Below are 19,759 nucleotides of genomic sequence, written 5' to 3'. Positions count from 1 at the left end.
GCCCCGATGATACGGTAAATTAGCTAGCATGACTCTCTCGAGTGTCGAAAGGAAAAACTCAATTGTGTTGTTTTGCAGGTTTTCAGTGATACGGAGAAGCGTTGCATTATGAAATCGATGAATCAATCCAGCACAATTAAGGTTCACGATGAGTCGCAGAATTGTAATATAATCGTCCCCGATTGCAGTGCAGTTGGTAGGCATTACATATGTTTAGAAACGAGCGCTTTTGATGAGTATGCAACCATTTCGCCCGTTTAGGTCTGTTTCCGATTCCTTCTAACTGCTCGTTCTACTTCAAATGCCAAGAGCATAATTACAACTTTCACCAATACGTCTATCAGTGCCCGAGGGGCACATTTTTCCATCCGGACCTTCAGAAATGTTCCTCTTCGAACAAATGCTATGAGGCTCATGTAAGCGAGAGCAAAAAAATACAGTGATCAGAAGAGTTTTGATTACAGAAAAATCTTCCAACTGTTCCAGGAGGACATTTTGCACAACTTTAGCAAAGACTATTTCCCGGAGTGTCACATTTATGGGCAGTTTCGCACGGCAAAGGATTGTACACTTTACTATCGTTGTGTTCCCAACATAGATGGTTCGTTCTATCAGATCCGTTATGAGTAAGTGAAGATTTGAGGCTACGAGTGAAATGGAAAAGATTGACCAACGTTTAGATTGACCATTATTTCTGCTCTAGGTGTCCTTATAAAATGTATTACCATATCGAGAAGGAGAGCTGCGTTCCAGAGCACTACCAATGCTGCGATTACATTCCGTACGAAAGGATCATAGAGGACTATAAGCGGCAGCATGAAGTCACCTGTAGCACGTTGAATCCGCAACCTACGACAGCCATAAGTGCCATCAACACGAAAATTACTTCCAGCTATCCGGCGTACTATGATTCTACTAAGCCCTTAGACATGAACGATGCACAATCACTGGTTAGTGATTTCAGTGTTGAAGTCATATATTCATCCTCTGAAACAACGCCGACATATGTAAAATCAGAGCCGAATTGCTATGACAATGATCTTCTGCATGAAGTTGATGAAAAAAGCAACACCAACGTGTATAATTATGGTGACGTTACGGAAAGTAATATCTACGATGTTAACTACGGTGAAGACGTTGTAACAACGGATCCCGTGCTATATTATTCCAATTCGCCAGAAATGTACTATGCTGAATCATCAACGTTGGAAACAGAGTCAATGGATGATACATATCCTGAAGGAACGGACCCTTCAGCGTACGCGACAGGATACGATATTACGACAGCTCCAACTTATGATACTAGCTCCGAGGTATCGAAGTACAAGTCCAGACCTAAAGGCTACGATGATATTGAATGGGATGAAAGTGCATGGGATGCTCCTGGCCGGAGAACTACTAAAAGCTCTTTAACAACACCTGCGCCGGCTCAAAATTGCTTTGACACAGGTGCACCAGTCGAGGATGCGTACGGCACTCCGAACTATTCAGGATGCCCAGACCATTATTCAATGGAATCTACTGCCGACGAAGGAATTAGTACGCAATACGCGGAACCGTACAAAGAGTTAGAGTGTGATTCACTCACGTATACTACTCGTGCATATGAACCAGACGAGCCTAAAAATATGACTGAATCTCCAGATACGGATATCGTTTCAGGATGTAACTGTGAGCAAGGCAATTCTACAGAATCAGGATATGAAGATGGTGCTTGCCCCTGCCAGTACGGTGCTTTGACGGATACGGAAAGGGAGGTTGCAATAAATTGCACCACAGATAAGGACGGAGAATTCGTGTGCAACGGTCAAAAGTTGAGCCAGCATGGTTACATGGAGCTGCTTGGTTATGTTTTCCGGTTTAACAAATGGCTGGAGCTACCAAATGACCATTCGAACAAACCAAAACTAACGTTGAATTTCCATTTTACAATTGAATATCCGTTCAACTACGAATTCAAAGCCCACGCAATAGAATATAGTACTCGATCAGTTGAACCATTGGAAGATACGGTCGACGGTGCCTATTAGCCTTCTGATTGAATACCATGCTATGCTCAAAATACCTGATAGTTGCGCAATAATTTCATACCCATTTTGTAATCATTTGTAAAATATATGGAAGGGAAATATAAATGTGGAATTAATATAAGTGTTGAGGTAGATTTTTTTCCGGATAAAAGGGGATGCTGCGAGCTGGATTTCAGGATCGTATCGTAAGCACATAGCCACACGAGCCTAGCATAATCTCACAAAGTGGAAGAGACGGAGGATGAGCAGGAAAAGGATCAGGAAATGGAGGAGGATGTGGAAAATGCCTTGAATGAGAAGGAGAAGGAGTAGGTGGTGGTGGAGTAAATAGAAGAAGTGAAGACGATGAAGATATGTAGAGGAATTAAAGAAGAAGAGTGAGTAAAAGGAGCAAGATTTTGATGAACAAGACGCAGCATCTGGAGAAGCAAAAATAAAATAAGATTTGTATGAGCTAATACTAGTTTTATTTTTCATAATTTAAAAATTCGACCCCCAGTTGTCAACCTGAAACAATATATAGCTGTCAGTTGTTTCGTTCACCAACCTGTCAGCATTGTATCATTGCGTTCCGAATGGGATGGTAATGTTGACGTTTCGAGCCGAAAATCAACCTGGTTTTTGGTTATTATCGTTATTAAACAGTTTATTAACCTGCAGAAACAATCCGCAATGGAACAGAAATTAAAGCTGTAAGTGTATTTTGATACGATAAAGCTATCGTTTGTGCTGCAACAGTACTAATTGCACTAATAAACTTGTCTCTTCCTCAGGCTTGTTTGCGGTGATGTTCGCGGTAAGCTGAAGTCGTTTTTCGCGCGCATTGAAAACGTAAACAAAAAGAGCGGCCCGTTCGATTTGGTATTGTGCGTGGGTGATTTTTTTGGCTCAAACTCCGAAATTGACGTCCTGCAAGAGTACAAAAGAAACGTTAAGACCGGTAAGTACCCCAGGTTGTTTTAACTGCTGGCTCTTTTGTAATAATTTGTGTTCTTGTGATTTCTTTGCAGTCGCTGCACCAGTGTACATTCTCGGTCCTACTGCAAAGCAGTTGACACAATACTACGAGGAAACACGGGATGGAGATATTTGTACAAATCTTAGTTACCTCGGGAAGCGTGGCGTTTATACGACAGCCGGTGGACTAAAAATTGCCTACCTTAGTGGTACCGCAAGCTCACAAAATTCTTCCGAAGCTGGCGAATGGACATACACTAAGGCAGATGCCATTGCGGTACGAGATTCCTGCCTAGCAAGTAAGGCAAACATGGGTGATTTCAGGGGTATCGATATCCTTCTTACCTCACAATGGCCTCTTGGCATGCGTGAGAACGTGAAAGACAGCTGCAAGTTAGTTTCGTGGCTGGCCGATGCCATTAAACCACGGTATCATTTCTGTGGGATAAATGACGAATTTTATGAATCGCCACCGTATCGGTAAGTACAGTAAAGCTCTTATGCAATGTTGCATACAATAGTGTTAGTTATATAATTGCGTTCAATATTATTTTGTTAATTATATAATTGCATGCAATATTGTTTTGCTTTGTTTATTATATAATTGCATTCAATATTGTTTTCCATATCGTTTCTCCTTCAGAAATCTTCCAGATAAAAACACTCAAATGGAACTGGCAACCCGCTTCGTAGGTTTAGCCAGTTTTGGGAATCCCGAAAAGAAAAAACACATCTACGCTCTGAGCATAACACCTGTGGAGAAGATGCGAGTGCTGGAGTTGATCCAAAAGACTACCGACGAGATTCAGTCGCCGTATCAAGAACTTTCCTTAAACATTATGGAAAGCGAAGGCAGAAGTGACCGCGAAAAGCCGGATGGCCAGTATTTTTACGACATGAATACGTACGATGACAATCGACGAAACAAACGCCGGAGTAACGAACCACACCAATGTCAAAAGCGACAGAGACCGACATTCGATCAGGAAACCTGTTGGTTTTGCCTTTCAGCGGGTAGCATTGAGAAACATCTCATTATATCGGTCGGTGATCATTTCTATCTAGCGCTCGCGAAAGGACCCATCAGCGAAACGCACATACTGATCCTCTCGATAACGCACATCCAGTGCGCAGCTTTACTTTCCGATGAGCAATGGGCAGAACTGGTGCGGTTCAAGCAAGCCCTGACCCAGTTTTACGCCGATCGCGAACAAAAGGTGTTCTTCTACGAGCGCAACTTCAAAACGGGCCATCTGCAAATAAATGCCATCGGTATCGACGACAACGTGGCATGGAAAATACAGCACGTGCTGGAGGATAAAGGCGAAGAGTACAGCGTTCAGCTTGAAAAGGTACCGAAATTAGGTTCACCAGCTGATCTCCCTGAACGAGGACCTTATTTTGTTGCTGAGCTGCCCGATGGAACGGTCATGCTAACGCGGCAGATGAAAGGCTTTCCGCTACACTTCGGACGAGAGATAATCTGCGCGGACAATTTGCTGAACTGTGAAGAAAAGGCGGACTGGCGGCAGTGTAACTGTTCCAAGGAGGAGGAAGACGAAATGGTAAAAAATTTTAGAGAAAATTTCAAGCCATACGATTTTACAGTATGAACTTTAGTGAAAAATAATGAAATCGTTCAAACAATTGCAGCTAACATATCCTATTCTATTTCTATTTGTTAAAAGAATCATTTACCAATGGTAAATTCGTAGTTAGCTGTAGTTTAAATTAATTCTATAAAAACTACCACAGATAGTGGATTCCGATTTTTTTCAAATGCAAAAGGCCTTTTTTACATCATATAAGCGTCTAACATGACTTCTTATCAACGTCGAACAATTTCTCAAATTGCTTTTGTTCGACGTTTTTCGTTGTCGAATAGCATTTGTTTACTTTAAAGATACGCTCTATTTATTTTTCAAGTTTCGATTTTGTGAAGTTAAAAAAAATCTTACGTTCATATGTATAAATTCAATACGCCATATGTACATTTAAAGCACTCATAGAAATGTAAATTATTTCGTTTGATTGCATATAAATCGGAATGTCAAACGAATTCTGCTTGCGCGTTGGGACAAACGTCAAACTGTCAAGCAAAGTGCTTTGACGTTGCATTGCATCGATAGCGCTGCTCGGAAGAGAACATTTTCGTGTGCGCGCAAGTGGAAACGATATTTCACGCGTGCGTACTATTCCGTTCGTTTGTGCCGTCAGTCCGCAGGCTTTCCGTGGAAAACGGTACGGTTTTCGCTGACGCGCTCCTTGCAGAAAGTGTCACATTTTCCACGGTGGTGAACGCGTGCAGTTTCCGCGTAGTGACAAGCAGGTTCGACAGGTACGGATCCTGCAGGTAGTTTTTACGTGTGAAATGTGCTGGGAATCTGGTGCCGCTGGTGTGAATTGAATAGATACATGAATCATTAGCGTTCTGGTGATGGGAAGGGAAAAAATAGATAATAGATAAAGTGCCAGAATGCTTGCTCTATCGAAGGAGCAGAGGATAAAGGAAGAGCAATTGTGTTTGTGCAAATCTAGCAGCGTGGGAGAGGGAAAGAGAAGGAAAGCGAGAAAGTGGGAGAATGGCTCTATCCTGCGTGTGTGCGTTTTGTACAGTGTGACTCATCTACAGCAATGAATTGTGTTGTTTTAGTTTACTTTTTGTTTTGCATGGCATTCTCTTTTCTGTCCCATGCGGTGTATGTTTTGATTTGCTATTCTCTCGTCGAATGCAGGTATTTGCCTCCTCCGGTGTTCCGTGGCTTCCGCACATCAACGGACCGTGCTGCTTTTGGCCTTAAATGCGTGTATTTTTCGTCTCGATATCCTACCGCAGTGAAGGCTCTCCCGAAGAAAGCCATTTAGTTTGTGCAACCTGACTACTCCTAAACACCACATCCTTGCGAAGTGAAGTGATGAAAAAACAAGAACAAGCCACAAACTTGTTTTATGTGAAAGTGTATTTTTTCACCCGGTGATACCTCCTGTTTCTATTGTGGTGTCATGCAAGTGCGTGAGTTTGTGACCTGCACGAAATGATTGTGTCTCAAAAGCTCCGAGATCTGGTCGACAGGTCCTCTTGGCCGTTTGTTCGACCGAGCCAGTGAAAGCCACCCGAACGTTTATCCCCTTCTATGGTGCACATCTTTTCAGGGTCTCTTTTCCCGTTAGAATGTACGCGAGGCCTATAACCCGCGTTCGAAACCAATCTCGAGCTTTACCTGCAGCAGCAGCCTCACCGTCTTGAGAAGGTGAGCCGGACCAGCAAAACCTGTTCTGCTCACGAGACGCAAGGCACCCGCGGACGTATCGAGCGAAATGCGCCACAGTTGCGAAACCCCAGCTTGCCCCGGGGCCGTGTAGTCTCACCAAACTGCGACTTAAGCACCATTTGTATTCATTGGATTAAAGTAACGCACCGCATACACGCAATAACACGCACGACACCTTCTGTGGGGTGCTCTAATCGTGCTAAAAATGTCTTTATTACCACGTTCACCGAGGGCCAAATCGACCGTCGGGGGGAAAACAAACAAACGAGAATTTTCACCCCCCCCCCCCCCCCCCCTAGTGTAAAAAAAACTCCGACACACAAAACAACACACTATTGTTAAACCTCCCTTGCGGTATGTCGAATTGACTCGTTCGGGCTGCGTTGCGGTGGAGACAACTTTCCACCCAGCAGTAAGCCATGAGGGAGACTCGTGCCAGAGTAAGAGAGCGCACATCCGTCATTTCGCCGTTTGACGTTTTCCGGCCGTGTCAAAATAAGAGATTAAAAGTATGGAATTTAATCCACCTGTGCATCCTGTGCGTGTCCGGTAGCGACTCTCCTCGCATCAATATCCCCATTCCGAGGATTCCGTTTTCCGCAGCAGCGACTTCATCACGACATTCCGCGAAGCTCACCGCTGTGCACCGGTGCGAAGGTGTGCGTGCGCATGAGGTTGCTCCTTCCGCGCTGAAGCGTAGATGTGTGCGAACCTTAGTCCTTCGAAAAGGATGCGTGCGATGACGGTGACGATGACGGTTATGGGGGTGTGTGAGTAACGCTGCTACTCGACGCACTGAGAAACGGTGTTACTTTGATGGCTGGTGTTGTTGTGCGTTGCATTACCGAGGTGCAGACGCAGCAGGAATCTCGTCCCCTGCATCATTCGCGTTCGATTGTGCGTTGGAACGAGGTGGCATCGACAATACAAAGGCAGCGCTCCTTTGATCGCGTCTCGTGTGTGATATTTCTCTAATAAAAATAGCACTTTCTTACGGTTTTCTCCTCTTTTTACAGAAGTTAAAAGCAGTGAGTTTTTTAATCGTGCTGTTGGTGTAATAGAAGTGTGCTAGTTCGCGTTTTGATTCGAAAAAAAATCCCCCTCAAGGCACCTCACAGTGTAAGGAGGTGGCCATTAGTTGCGACTGCCTCAAGGAGGATGGAGTGACGGTGTGTCGTTCCTCACCCGGTAGCATCCTAGTGCACGCGCGTGTGTGTGTGTGAGTGTATGTGTACGTGTCTAACCAATTAAGGGCCACGTCGTGAATAGTGTGCCGCTAAGGACGACTGTCGAACGAGACGAAACGTCGTGCCGTGTTCTTCTCCAGTGTGGTGTTGTTGCGAAACGCTTCCAGAAGAAAAGCTTCTGCTCCGGTGCGTGTGTACGAGTGTGTGGGAGTCGGTGCGCGCGTGTGTGTGTTGTGTGTACGAGAGAGTGCGCGGATTGAACACACAATGGTACCGGCGAAGGGATTCCTGCTGACGCTGCTGGTGCTGGTTGCCAGCAGCAGCTTCCACGGACACCATCAGGTGAAGGGCGAGAAGTACGAGGACGAGGACGATTACTACGATTCGAGAGGTAAGTACATAGGATAAGGAAGATTTTTCTCTGTTTCACCCTAAACAAACACACATACACACATATTCACACGATAAATGGGAACCGCGGTAAGGACTCGCTGGCCATCGTTAATGGATAGTACATGTTTCGTCCCGATGAGCAGAATTTTGCACAAATTGCTTCCAAGCTGCGCGCTTTCATTGCGATTCCCGATCCACGTTGCCGGGATATATAGTCATGGCAACGAAGTGGAGATGATCCTTCTATGACCTCTCTCAGCCCCACACTCACTACATAGCGGCCAGAGATTTGTTGTTTGCGAGGAGCTTAATACCGTAGTATGTTTAAATTTAGCAAATACCTTCCATATTGCGCAATTCCCAAGAGTTTCCCATTCCGAAGGCGAGGGCAAGCCGGATTTAAACAATCGCAATATAATCCTGTACTCCTTCATGATTGTGTGTATGTGTGTTTGTTTTTGGTGGGGAGAGGGGGGGGGGGGAGGACACAAAGAAACTTTTCAAACATTACCCGCTGTTCGTCGATAAAATTAAAACAAAACAAATGACTCCATCGAAATTAAGGAGCAGCATAAACCGCCTCATTAGTATGCCCGCTTGCGGTTATTCAAGCCAGTGATCGGCAACTTTGGATATTCAACGCATCGAATTACTGTTTTTACCAGTTGCATATAGTCATTGAAAGGTGGCAGAAATAAGTAACATATAAACTATAAAAGTGCATACCCTACCAATTTTATTATCATGTTTTTCTATATGAGAAAACATATCCTTATGTGGAACAATTTTTCATATTGATGAGAAACACCGGCCTCGGGGTGCTGTTTCCAATTTTCTACGTACTTTTATCGGTGAAATCAATTTTCAAGAATTTCAAGACGAGCTCCTTTCGAAAATGTTCTCAGATTTCCCAGCAGCACTGCAGTTTGGCGACCACTGGCGATGTTAAGGGTACTTATGGGCCATAAGCTTGCTGCCTGCGGGATTGCTCATTATGTTGTGGAGTTCGGCAAAAATTTGCATGCCCCCACCAAACCACCACACGCCAACCGGATTTTTGATGAGCTTTCGGCAGGGGCGTTCTGGGGATTATTTTTCGGACGCATTAAACCGGCACTCCAATTTAGCGCCGCAACGTGGACGCGACAAGATAACGCGATCGTTATAAAACAAAAAAGCAGCTCTTCTCCGTCTGTAGAATGGTGTTTCAATGGTCGAATGATAGCGGGTGGCTAAAAAAAAGGGAAACAAAAAAAACTCACGCCTTATCAGTGGGGCATCTTTGCCCCGTCGCAGGAGCTGGTTGCACAATATTTTACAGCTCGCCGAGTGTGCGAAAACTGCCGAGAGAATGGTTGGTTGATTTTTATTTCCCTCCCACATTAGGCCCCCCAACTCATGGTGTGGCAGCCGTTTGGATGACAGTTCCTTGACAGCTGGCCAGAGACAGTGGGGAAGCGCAGGAGTGGATCTGATTTTTGTCTGCATCTTTGTTACCTTTCTAGGACGCGCTAGTGGTGGCAGGAGAAAAAAAAAGGAGAACACTCCAAACGGGGGCTCGAATGTGGAAAAACAAATCCAAAACGAGCAAACATACATACTCCATTATAGTGTCACTCACACCGGTGCGGTGACACACTCGACGAGCCGACGTCGTGCTATTTATTCGCAATCTAAATTCAGTCAACCAAATTGAAATTCCACCCGTTCGTGGAGAAAGGCACAGGCCGGTTATCGAAATGTGTGGCGCTGTTAGCAGAAGCCACATAGCGAGAGACGAAGAGAGAGAGAGAAGGTGCGATATCCTTGAACAGATATCCAGGACTTGGTCCGACTATTCCTTCGCTCCTTGTAGCTTTTCTTCTTCGCCCACTTTGAACGCCGCGTTCGTAAAGTCCTCGTTTATGTCACCGTGTGCTTTTGTGCATTAGAAATAAAAGATTCCTTTCTGCTTGACGAAACAAAAGACAACGAGGACGACCAGCAGCGGGACATACCGGCGATGTTATGCTCCACCCCCGGTCCAGGTATGCTGCCTGGCAACGGCAGTCTCGTTCAGCTAGCAGTCAGTTGCTGGTACGTCTGGCGTTTGATGCGGAATAATATTTTCTTGGGCTCCAAATCGCCTTCAGACGTTCAAGACGACTCCCTACCAGAGTCCGAGTGTTTTGCGTGACCAACTCGTTGGTTTCGTGTACACAGGATTAACGATGGCGTGTAAGCCGTGTGCTCGAGCAGATCAGCGTTTCAGCACTGTTGCTAGCTTAATGCTGTAAATAATCAATCACCATGCTCGATAATTATGATATTCCCTCTGCGAGTAGCCTTTACCATCGTGCCGCGAAGGGTTTAACCTTTCGACAGTTACACCATAATACGTCTTATCGCTTGTGCTGGATTAGCGAAAAGCGACCCGACCCAATTTTGCGCCTCGCTAACCGCCACATCCGCCCACGCTGCTGGCGTCAAGAAAGGAAGCGTGTCGCAGGGGGAGGGGGGTCACGTCTCGAACGGGTCACGAAACCAGAAAAGGGCCAGGCGGTCGGCCATTATTAATCCGCTCAAGAAGCATAAATTGCGTCTATGCGAGCTGCGGTACACAACACAATGGCACTAACCGTAAGAAGGTGGATGGGCGCGCGATGTAAGGAAGGGGCGAGCCACCCTTAACAGAGTCAACTCAAACAATGGATCCTTAACTTACGCTTTTGTGTGATATCCCCGAGTCCCCTTTTCCCCGTGGGTAAGAGACTCCGCTGACTTGGTGGATCCCTTTCGATTTCTCGATTGATCGTATTGTGTGCGTGTATGGCAGTCGCGTCGCTTGCATCTCCCCCCCATTGACGATTTCGCCATCGTATGCTAAAAGTTCACTTCAACATCATCCCTGCGAGGGCGAAAGGGACAAAAAGACGGCGCGAAATCGACCGAACCCGGATGATGGCTCCATTCGAGCATGGGTCGCGTTTTCTGATTGCGATTGGTTGGTGGCACCGTGCGAAGAAGCGACCCACACGCCGTTGTTCGACGCAAAATCCTCGAGAGCGCGAGCTTTTGCCTTTGAACGCGTATTTGTTTCATCGACATAAGTGGCAAAGAAGCACAATTGGGTGCCCTCGAAGGCGGCATGGAAGGTGCGATGATGTTTGCGCGGGTTGGTAAATGTGTGCTTTATGGGTTTCCCGCTGCATGTAAAGTGTACACTCAAGCTCACAGCTCCTAAAAGACGAATGCCGCCATCCACTCACGCTCGTGAGTTGCACCAAGCTGCAGCGGCTTAGCTTGGCCACGAATGGACCGCTATTTGCATTCACCTCAGCGACGGCTGTATAAGGTAAGGTGCTACAAAATGCATGCTCGATGGCGGCTGAATCAGCGGAACAGCTTGAATCACACCGGCCCTAGGGGTGCGCTGCGCGATCTTTACGTGATCGGTGGTGGTGGCCAAACCACCTTCAAGGACACACCAAGCCCTCGATCGTGCCAGCTGGTGTACTGGCTGGTTCGCGAACGATAGGATTAGCTCATGTATGGCGTGATCTCATACTATATAATGACCGTTGCTGTCAGACGAATGTGAGTTTGTGTTGTGCGTTTAATTTGCAAACAAACTATAATTCCTGCATAAATTTCCATTCCCCTATGATGGCGTTCGCTCATCGAACATCAGGGGCTGATTGATGGCTCAGGGTGTGGGTTTGAAGATCATTTCGTTTATTTTCGCATTCCTTTCCGCATCGTGGCGGTTCGAAAGTTAATTTAAAATGGTATATGATAGCTATTTCGCATCGAAATGTAATATGAAAATCCCTGTCCAGATGGGCTTAAAAAACGATTCCAGCGTATGGTAATATTTAGAATTGCCGTGCTACGATAGCATCGGGCTGGCTGGAAATGAACCTAAAGAAACCGAAGCGGGATTAAAACCGCTTCTCGACCCTCCGATCTCTTTCGTTCTGTTTCTCCCGCCCTTGTGAAAGCAATAACTTTTCCGCGCTTATCTTAATGCGCTGAGAAAGGGAACAAACAAACAAACAAAAAATACTCGAATGCACACGTCCAACATTCCCTAAGTAGAACCATTTCAATGCAAGTGCATTTCGCACAAGATTGCTTCACTCTAAGCGTTTGGTAGGCAGTAGGTATGGGAGGAAGAAACCTAAAAAAAGCAACAAAAGGCTGAAATAAAAGGATATTGCAGTTCCCCGGACGGACGTGCAATAACAATGGTTACAGGATGTGGAAAGAAAAACTGGCACAAGGACGAAAGGGATGGATATAACACACACACACACAAAAAAACCCAAACAAATCGAGGCAGGATTAAGCCCCCGAAAGCCCGTTCCAACGTGGTTCGAACGTGCGGCTATGCTTCGTTACTTCTTTCCTCGAGTGTGCCACCTTTCTCGACTGGCGGACAAACGGCAGTACGAGGATTTTTTTTGTTTGGTCCTGTTTCACTTCAGCTTGTTTTGCCGCACACACTTATCTTTACGTGCATCGGCAGGCAAAGCGCACCACCTCGCGTGGGAGGGCTGTGCAGCAAAACGGTTCGAAATTATCAAATTGCACGAAACAACACCGGCTGTGGCGTCGCGGAATCTCCCCTGGGCGAGCTCGAAACACCCTAAAACTTAACACCGCCTTATTATGCTTTGTCGGTGCGGTTCTCGACCCTTACCTCCCACTTTGGAGCTTGGATTATGCTGCGTTTTTTTTGCCCCTTGATCATCTTCCCTTCTTTCGGTTTCTCTTTCTCGCACTCGAAATGATTTGCGCTTCGGGAGTCGTATTTCGCATCCTTTCGGGTGGCAAGGTTGGCTCACCGGAGTAAAAGCTTTCGAAGAAATCCACCGAACAAACATCACGCGGGTGTGCCGGAGGATTCTCGGCTCCCTGGAACAGCTGTGGGTCGCCTCCTCCGCCAACAGATGGCTGCTGAATATTCATGGACCTGCGAAAACAAAAAGAAACCTGCGAAAGGGCTGACTCACCCAAACCCCAACCACCGGTACCATCTGGCATCACGGTGGTGGTTCGATTCCTTGCCCGGGTATATTAAGTCTTCAGGGTTTTGCGGTCGGTGTCTCTCTCTCTCTCTCTCTCTCTCTCGTGGTAGAAGGGTAGTTTGGCGCGAAAAATGCAGGACTTGAACCCGTAAAATGAACCAGTGTACTTGCAAATCAGCCCCGTGGTGTGTTGCAGGTTTGCCCTGGGGTTTTTCGGTCAGCTTTCGGTCGGCCTTCAGTTTTCTGCCCCGTCCGCTCCCCGTGTGCTGCCTCGTTAAACTCAGAGTTATTGATTCGATAAAGATGATTTTCGTCGGTTCGCCCTAAGGCTTTTCGCCTAAGATCGAGAAATGAATCTCAATGTGGTTTCGGATGCTGTCTCGATGCGATGCAGCAGCAGCAGCTGGCCGAGATGGAAAGCCGACCCAATTGGTTGCGTGTATTTTGGAGAATCGGGTTTATTTTTTTTGGTCTTTTTTATTTTCTGCAGAAAATCCCCCACTGCGTGGCTCGTCCATTTTCATCATCTTCCGAGAATCCGACGGAACATGGTGCGCCGACCGTAGCTTAACCCAGGCGCGAGCTTAGTTTAAATCACCGGCTTTCCTAGCGAACGCGGTCGGCTCTTTTTGCGGAAGTCCGCAGCTGTTTATGGAAGGTTGACTCGCAGGACCATGAGGGCCGGATGGAATGGTGGTTCGGGCCATGTTTAGGAAGTCGAATCAGTCGCTTCAACCTACACCATTCGAGGGGCATCAAAAGTTTGGTATCGAATCCGGTCGAGCAGCCTGTCATTTCAAATGCTCGTATTATTTTTTAAGCCGTAGGCCATCATGGTGAAGTTGAATTATAGCGGCCAAGCTATGGCGCGGTCTGTGGGATGCAGTTTTTTTTCTCCTACTCACTTAACAAAAGATTTATTTTACGTTCAAACACTCTAAATGAAGAAGTGGCTATAAAACAGCATTTTGGGGGGATGAAGTGTAGATTTCGTAGAAATATCTCATGACGATATTTCTTGATTAAAATGTACACTCATAACCTGTGTGATTATGAGGATTTGTAATATTAAAGTATACCGAGTCAGCCCGGGATAAGGCTCTCAGCGGCTGTTGGGAGGAAATGCCCACAAATTACTATATAAACCGTCCTTATAAACGGCCGTCCTTAAATAAATAGTAATAATAATAATATTAAAGTACACTTTGACAGCAAAAATTGTGGTGCGTCCACCAAATTTGTAACTGGCTTAGGGAACTTCTCAATTCAAATCACATTTGAAGTTATTTTTGGCATTCTAGCTGTTAGTAAACTATGATAGTTTCTGTCAGTCACGGTTCAACGTTGCTTTACGCAACAGCAGCGGTTGCCTAGAAGGATGTGGTCGTTTAATGCAACCATACTATATCGCCAATGCTTCGGAAAGCTTCTTATGTACTCACCAGACCAATCACACCGTCTCGAATGTAGTGGTCTGCCTCGCACCATTGAGATCCGCACGATGGTATCACTTTGCACGCATACGCATCCTTTGAACTAAACCAGCGTTGCCAATCGCAATCAATCTACACAAACCACCTTTCGGGTTGCAGTAACACCACCACCGCACGATGCAATTCCCATCATCGACGTGCAACCATAGGGGGTGGTAATTATTCCTGCATTACCCGAAACCGTAACCAATTCTGAGCCGAATGGAAAATGCATCCTGATCGCCGTTTCCCCAAGGTTCGCTTCGAGGTTCTGGCACTCGGCTGATTCACATCAAGGCGCCTGGTTCTGGCACATCCTCGGCACGCGCCCAGAGGCCAAAGGTTGATCGATCCTTCTGCAGGAAGGATAACGGCAGACGCCTTGCAGCGAACATTGCGTACCCAGCCGCCAACGAATGTGTGCGGGCGTGTGGTGCTGGTGTTCTTCTGCGGCACAGATTAGTCACGTTCTGCCGACGAACGCCGGCCTGGAACGCCCGTTGCCGACGTCATTCTTGTGATTTTTTCCTCCCCCAAGCCTGTGCTGGAGGTTGTGTGAGAGAATGAAATAGAGCGAGAGAAAGAGCGCGCGCCTGAGGGTTACGTGAATCCTGTTAAAATGCAAAGCTGGCATCTCCTTCCTGGGCTCCCTCGGGCCGCACGGAAAGTCGGAAGTCCTTACCGATGATCGGGTGGCAGCTGTCTGAGGAGAGACGAGCGTTCACTCGCGCCCTCCAACGCAAGGTCACTGGGTGGGTATTTGGAAAATTTCTTCTCGTTTTTGTTTTTGCGCTGTTCGCGAATTGCTTGCCGTTGCGTTCCGAGGCTCGGTTTTCAACCGCTGCCGATGCGGAACTATGCGCTGGAAGCATCTCACTTAGCCCTTTGATACTTACTGCCGCTAACCCGCGCACTTGTGCTTTACCGAGAAGGACCCTCGAAGCTGCAATGGTGGTGGTGAGGAGAACGCTTTTATGAAATTGAAAAGCAATTTTCTCCATAACGTACAACCGAGCCGGTTTCGCGCGCACCAAACCAAACTTCCCTGGTTGGTGGATGGTAGTATTTTGGGCGAGATTCTTCAACCTCTCGGTTGTGTTGCTCTTCGCACCGGGGTCGCTTATTGACGTAATGATTGCAATTTTAATTACAAGCTGTTTCCCATGACCAATGGAAGCGACGTCGACGTCGTGCAAAAGGAGCCAAGCAAAAGAAACACCCTAGGGAGGACAAGTTTGGAGCTCGGTTGGTACTCGCGCGAAAAACCCATCCCAAAGTGGTACCGAAGTCAACTGGCAAGCAAAGAAAGGACTGAGCATTTGAAGGGTTTCTAAGGAACACAGCCAAACAATCCCTTTTCGTAGGAAGCAATGAGTCTTCTTGTTGGTGCTGGTGCACGATCATCTTTCCTGGTACACGACGAAACTTTCGATGGTGGTGTATGACGACGGCGATGATGATGGGATCCTTTTTCATTCCCTGTGCGCCAAGCGGCACTGTTCACCTTACCGTCAAAACCCCCATGGGGGTGGATATTCGAACCGAAGGATTCAAGCGAGGAGGGGGAGTTGATCAAAATTCAGCATCCAAGCGAAAGGCTGAAGTTTCCGCCGGATGAGCAGGATTTCGATAATTGCTGTCGTAAACAAGCGGCCGTGTCCCTCGAATCTCGCTTCCCGCTTTCTGACGCCCGAACCCCGAGCGACTCTCGCCTGCCCCATGGGACGTGATTTGATCCTTTCCCGTGCTTTGATGTCGTGAGTTTGGGCGGGCGATTGAGGCAAAGTTTCGCACTGCAACGCCATGCCGGCAGGATGGAGCACATTTGCATCATTTTCGCATTTTGCCCTCGCCCGTTGGTAAGCCGACGCCCACGAAAAATCGCTCGTTCCGTGTTGCTCACTTTTTTTTCTTCCTCGTGCTGCTGGTGTCTGCAAACTTGTAATAAACAGCATCATATTTAGATTGTGGGTGCGTTTTTCTCACTCTCTATCTCTCTCTTGATCGTTGGACACCATCCGCTGGAGGTGTTTCTTCATTAAAAATCGAATTGTGTCGAAGGGAGCCTTACGCAACATCACACAAACCTTCTCGCACACACGCACAAAATAACAGTTGCTAATTTGGGTAATAATAAAAGTTTCGCACTCCCGCCTCCACCGAACGAGGTGTGGGAACGATGGCGTGTTGGTGGGCTGCCAAGATGGGGCTTAAATTTGAAACAGACGTGAAAATTGATCCACCCAGGCCCCGGCGGTTGCGTTCAGGGCGGCGGGTACGTTCAAAGTTAGTCTCGAGCGTAATCTCGTGGCTGTGTGTAAATCCGCGGCCCATGAGATCGCATTCTTAATGGAGGACCCGCGGTCTCGTCGTAATGTTGTGCTAAATACTTTGCATGCCAACAAACGGAACAAGCTGAAGAACAGGAGTTCCACCTTCTGCAACAGTTGTTTGTCGTTTTTTGCTTGAGGGCACATTTTTCGGCACTCGTATTTTGCTGTTTTTGTTTTAGTTATGTATTTTTTTTCCTTTTACTCAACATCCTCCACACAGGAAATGGCACAACGGAGACAGATGTACAATCGGATGAGGAATCTGTAATGCAATTTTTTTTTTCTCGCTTGGAGAGGATGCGATTGCGAGTGTTTGGGCGGAAGTTGTTCTTCAGTTCGGTTCTAGAAGATTTCAATTTTCTTTCGTATTTATTTTGCGTTTTTGCTTGTACGCCCTCCTGGAGCAACTTCCGGGAAGTTTAGCCATCAGCGCTGCTCCATTCGCTCAGTTCTCTCGAAGCAGCGGAGAAAAGTTCGGCACAATCGGCGAAGTCCGAGCACGACTTTCTTGGGTGTTTTTTTTTTGATAAAGTAATAGAAAATTTAAACAGAATTTCTTGTACCATGTTTCCGCGATTCTTTAACGCTTGATCGCTTTCAGAAACGGAGAGCTGGAAGGATGAAATCCACTTAGCATTAAAATCATACGCTGCCCGATTCGGGAAGCGGACCAGAGTGACAACATCCGCGCGCCGCCTAAGGGCTGAAGCGGTAGTGGAAGTCTTATGTAACACTGAGGAAGAACGAAAAGCACACTGCCGGGAGGAATCAATTAGTGCGAAATGACGCCAGTGAAATGGAGCAAACTTTACCGGACACGAAACGCGTTGGGTGTGGCAGCAGGAGTCGCTTACACGGTGGAGGAATGCTGTCAAGACATGGCCAGAAACATCTCGGAACATTTCGGGGGTGTTGTGAGATGTTGGCGCGCGTGGGCTACCTTAATCCGCGCCGTGTTGTACACGGTCGCGTTAAAACCACTCTATGGTTCCGAGACGTTGTTTGCGAAAGGGGTGGCTTGAAAGGTAGCGCACAACACGCACGGCTTATGAAGAAACGAGATTGAAAAAAAGAGCAACCCCTTTAGCTGGCATCGAGACGAAATGGAGGTGGCGCGAGAAGAAAACACTTCCCACTCTGTGCCTGTGTATGGGTTGTCGTATCCACTTCAGAGTCCTGACGCTATCCTGAAGATTACTTTTTACTCCACACGAAATGGACCTCCCTCCACGGTGAGATACTCCTCTTTTATCCTGCCAGGATGCACATCCTCGTCGCCTATTGAACCGTACAAAGAAGCCATGCACACACTGCCCCGATACAAGGACCACTCTCTGGGGTCGCAAAAATTTCTACTTTCCGTCGCCTTTCCTGAAGACGGTTGTTGCACACTAAAGAAGTAGCAAAGAAGTGGTCGCTTTTTTTGCTTTCTGACACCGTTTTCTTCAGGACGTGCTGTGACCCCTTGCCCAGCGGTGAAAGTTAAATGGAAAGCGACAAGTTTTTCCCGGCACACAGGACACTCTCGCACGTGATCCGGGTAGAGGGTGGGCGATTTTTTTTGTTCGTAACCATTTTTGTCACATAGTTTTTGATGTGAGGTATCGTCGCGTGCGCCCGCGCCCTACACGCCCTTTGGTGGCCCCTAGAATAGCGCCTAGCAAGGGCGGCGGCCCCATTGATGTTCCCCATCATTGCCTTCGGGGAAACTCTTTTCTAACTCGCCGTCATCATCGTCGGGAGTGTTTCGTTGTCGTGGGCTGTTGGAAATTTGTCTCGAAATTACACTTTATAATGCAGTTTCCGAAGCATCGTTTTTGATGGTCCATTTTTTTTCTCCTTTCAGTTGGAGGGGTTTTAATTTTATCTGTTCGTTTAACGAAAAAAAAATGCTCAAGTACTTTTAGTACGAAAAACGGCTAACTCGACCTCTCGAACCGGGCGAGTCAATTTGGTTGGATATTCTTTTGCTCTCTTATCGTGTTTTTTTATTTTGCTTCTTTTTTTGATTGTTGCGATGTCCGCATTTTTGACCCTAGCTATCATTCCCCCACTCAGCTGAAGCTGGGTCGAGGGAGGGTAATTTAATTTGCTCTCTGTCTCTCTTTCGTCTTGGTGCTCCTGCTGTTGCGGCCCATTTGCTTCTCAGAGCCCGGGTTCAAACTCTGCGGCCGCGTAATAAATCGAAACCCGAGAACCAGGGTCTCGGGGATGGAAATAAATCATCCTCGAAGGCGGCGAAAAACGTGTAGCAAAAATGGCGAACGGGCTTCTGCCTGCGTGCTTATGCGTGTGTGTGTATGTACGTTTGTGGCTCCAGTGTCAGATCGCATCCTGCGGGAGATGCTCTAATAATGCTCTCTGCTGGCACACCCTTCGAACCTCGGAGCGCAAAGAGTTGGGCAAATGGGTTGCAATAAAAATTAAAAACGGCTCCGATAAGAGAACGAAAAGCCCCGGGAATGCCCTTTCCACACACACACCCAGGAGGATGCCCTGTTTTCGTTCTGCATGGCGATCCTCGTCGAGTACGCGTTTTCCGAGAACGGACGAACACACCTTCGCCTGGTGGGGGTATCTGAGATTAAATCAACACAACCGGCGGGCCTCGAGGATGGGATCGCATACTCACACACACCCGCGACGTGGATAAGGATGGGATGGGGCTTCTTTTTTTATTATTTGCCGCCCCACACAAAACCTTCCGCTATTAAATTCATGCATTCCGGCAGACAAAGAAAGGAGTTTTGTGCCGCTCGGGATCGCTCCATAATTCAATGTAAATCCTGCCGGCACGCCGAGGGTGTCCTGGTGCCCGAGTGCAACAGTTCGAGAGCGAGCGCGCTTTGTTTGAAAAGCTCTGATCCCCGGCGCAATTTGATGCATGGAACCAGGCGAGATTCCTTCGACATCCCGCTGATTCCGCAGGGTCTCGCTGCGGCGCTCTGTCTCTGTCCATCGCCCAATTGCCCACACTGTCTCGTCCTGGGCAGGCACACGACGGTACTGGCACGAGATAGAATGTGGAAGCTTGCGAGCGTCGAATCCTTTATATGGGGTTTGAAATTGGCTTCCAGGGAAGTCATTAAAACAGGAAACGTGTTCA

The 19,759-nt window shown here is 47.1% G+C and overlaps 2 protein-coding genes across 2 annotated transcripts in view; both read left to right on the top strand.

Moving 5' to 3' along the window:
- Window positions 1-2,702: 2,702 nt before the first annotated feature.
- Window positions 2,703-4,600, top strand: LOC128725835 (CWF19-like protein 1 homolog). The gene is made up of 4 exons (XM_053819607.1): window positions 2,703-2,722; window positions 2,804-2,970; window positions 3,041-3,467; window positions 3,631-4,600. The coding sequence occupies exons 1-4, from the start codon at window positions 2,703-2,705 to the stop codon at window positions 4,598-4,600; spliced, it is 1,584 nt and encodes a 527-aa protein (XP_053675582.1).
- Window positions 4,601-7,713: 3,113 nt separating this feature from the next.
- Window positions 7,714-19,759, top strand: part of LOC128726600 (calsyntenin-1) — a 70,064-nt gene continuing 58,018 nt past the window's right edge. Inside the window, exon 1 of the mRNA XM_053820414.1 lies at window positions 7,714-7,837. Coding sequence (XP_053676389.1) covers window positions 7,714-7,837 — 124 coding nt within the window. The remainder of the gene's footprint in view (window positions 7,838-19,759) is intronic.

This window comes from Anopheles nili, chromosome 3, assembly GCF_943737925.1.
Source record: "Anopheles nili chromosome 3, idAnoNiliSN_F5_01, whole genome shotgun sequence".
In the NCBI taxonomy this organism is placed as follows: Eukaryota; Metazoa; Arthropoda; class Insecta; order Diptera; family Culicidae; genus Anopheles; species Anopheles nili.
Note: the sequence above shows the minus strand (reverse complement) of the source record. Positions and strands in the feature narration are given on the sequence as shown.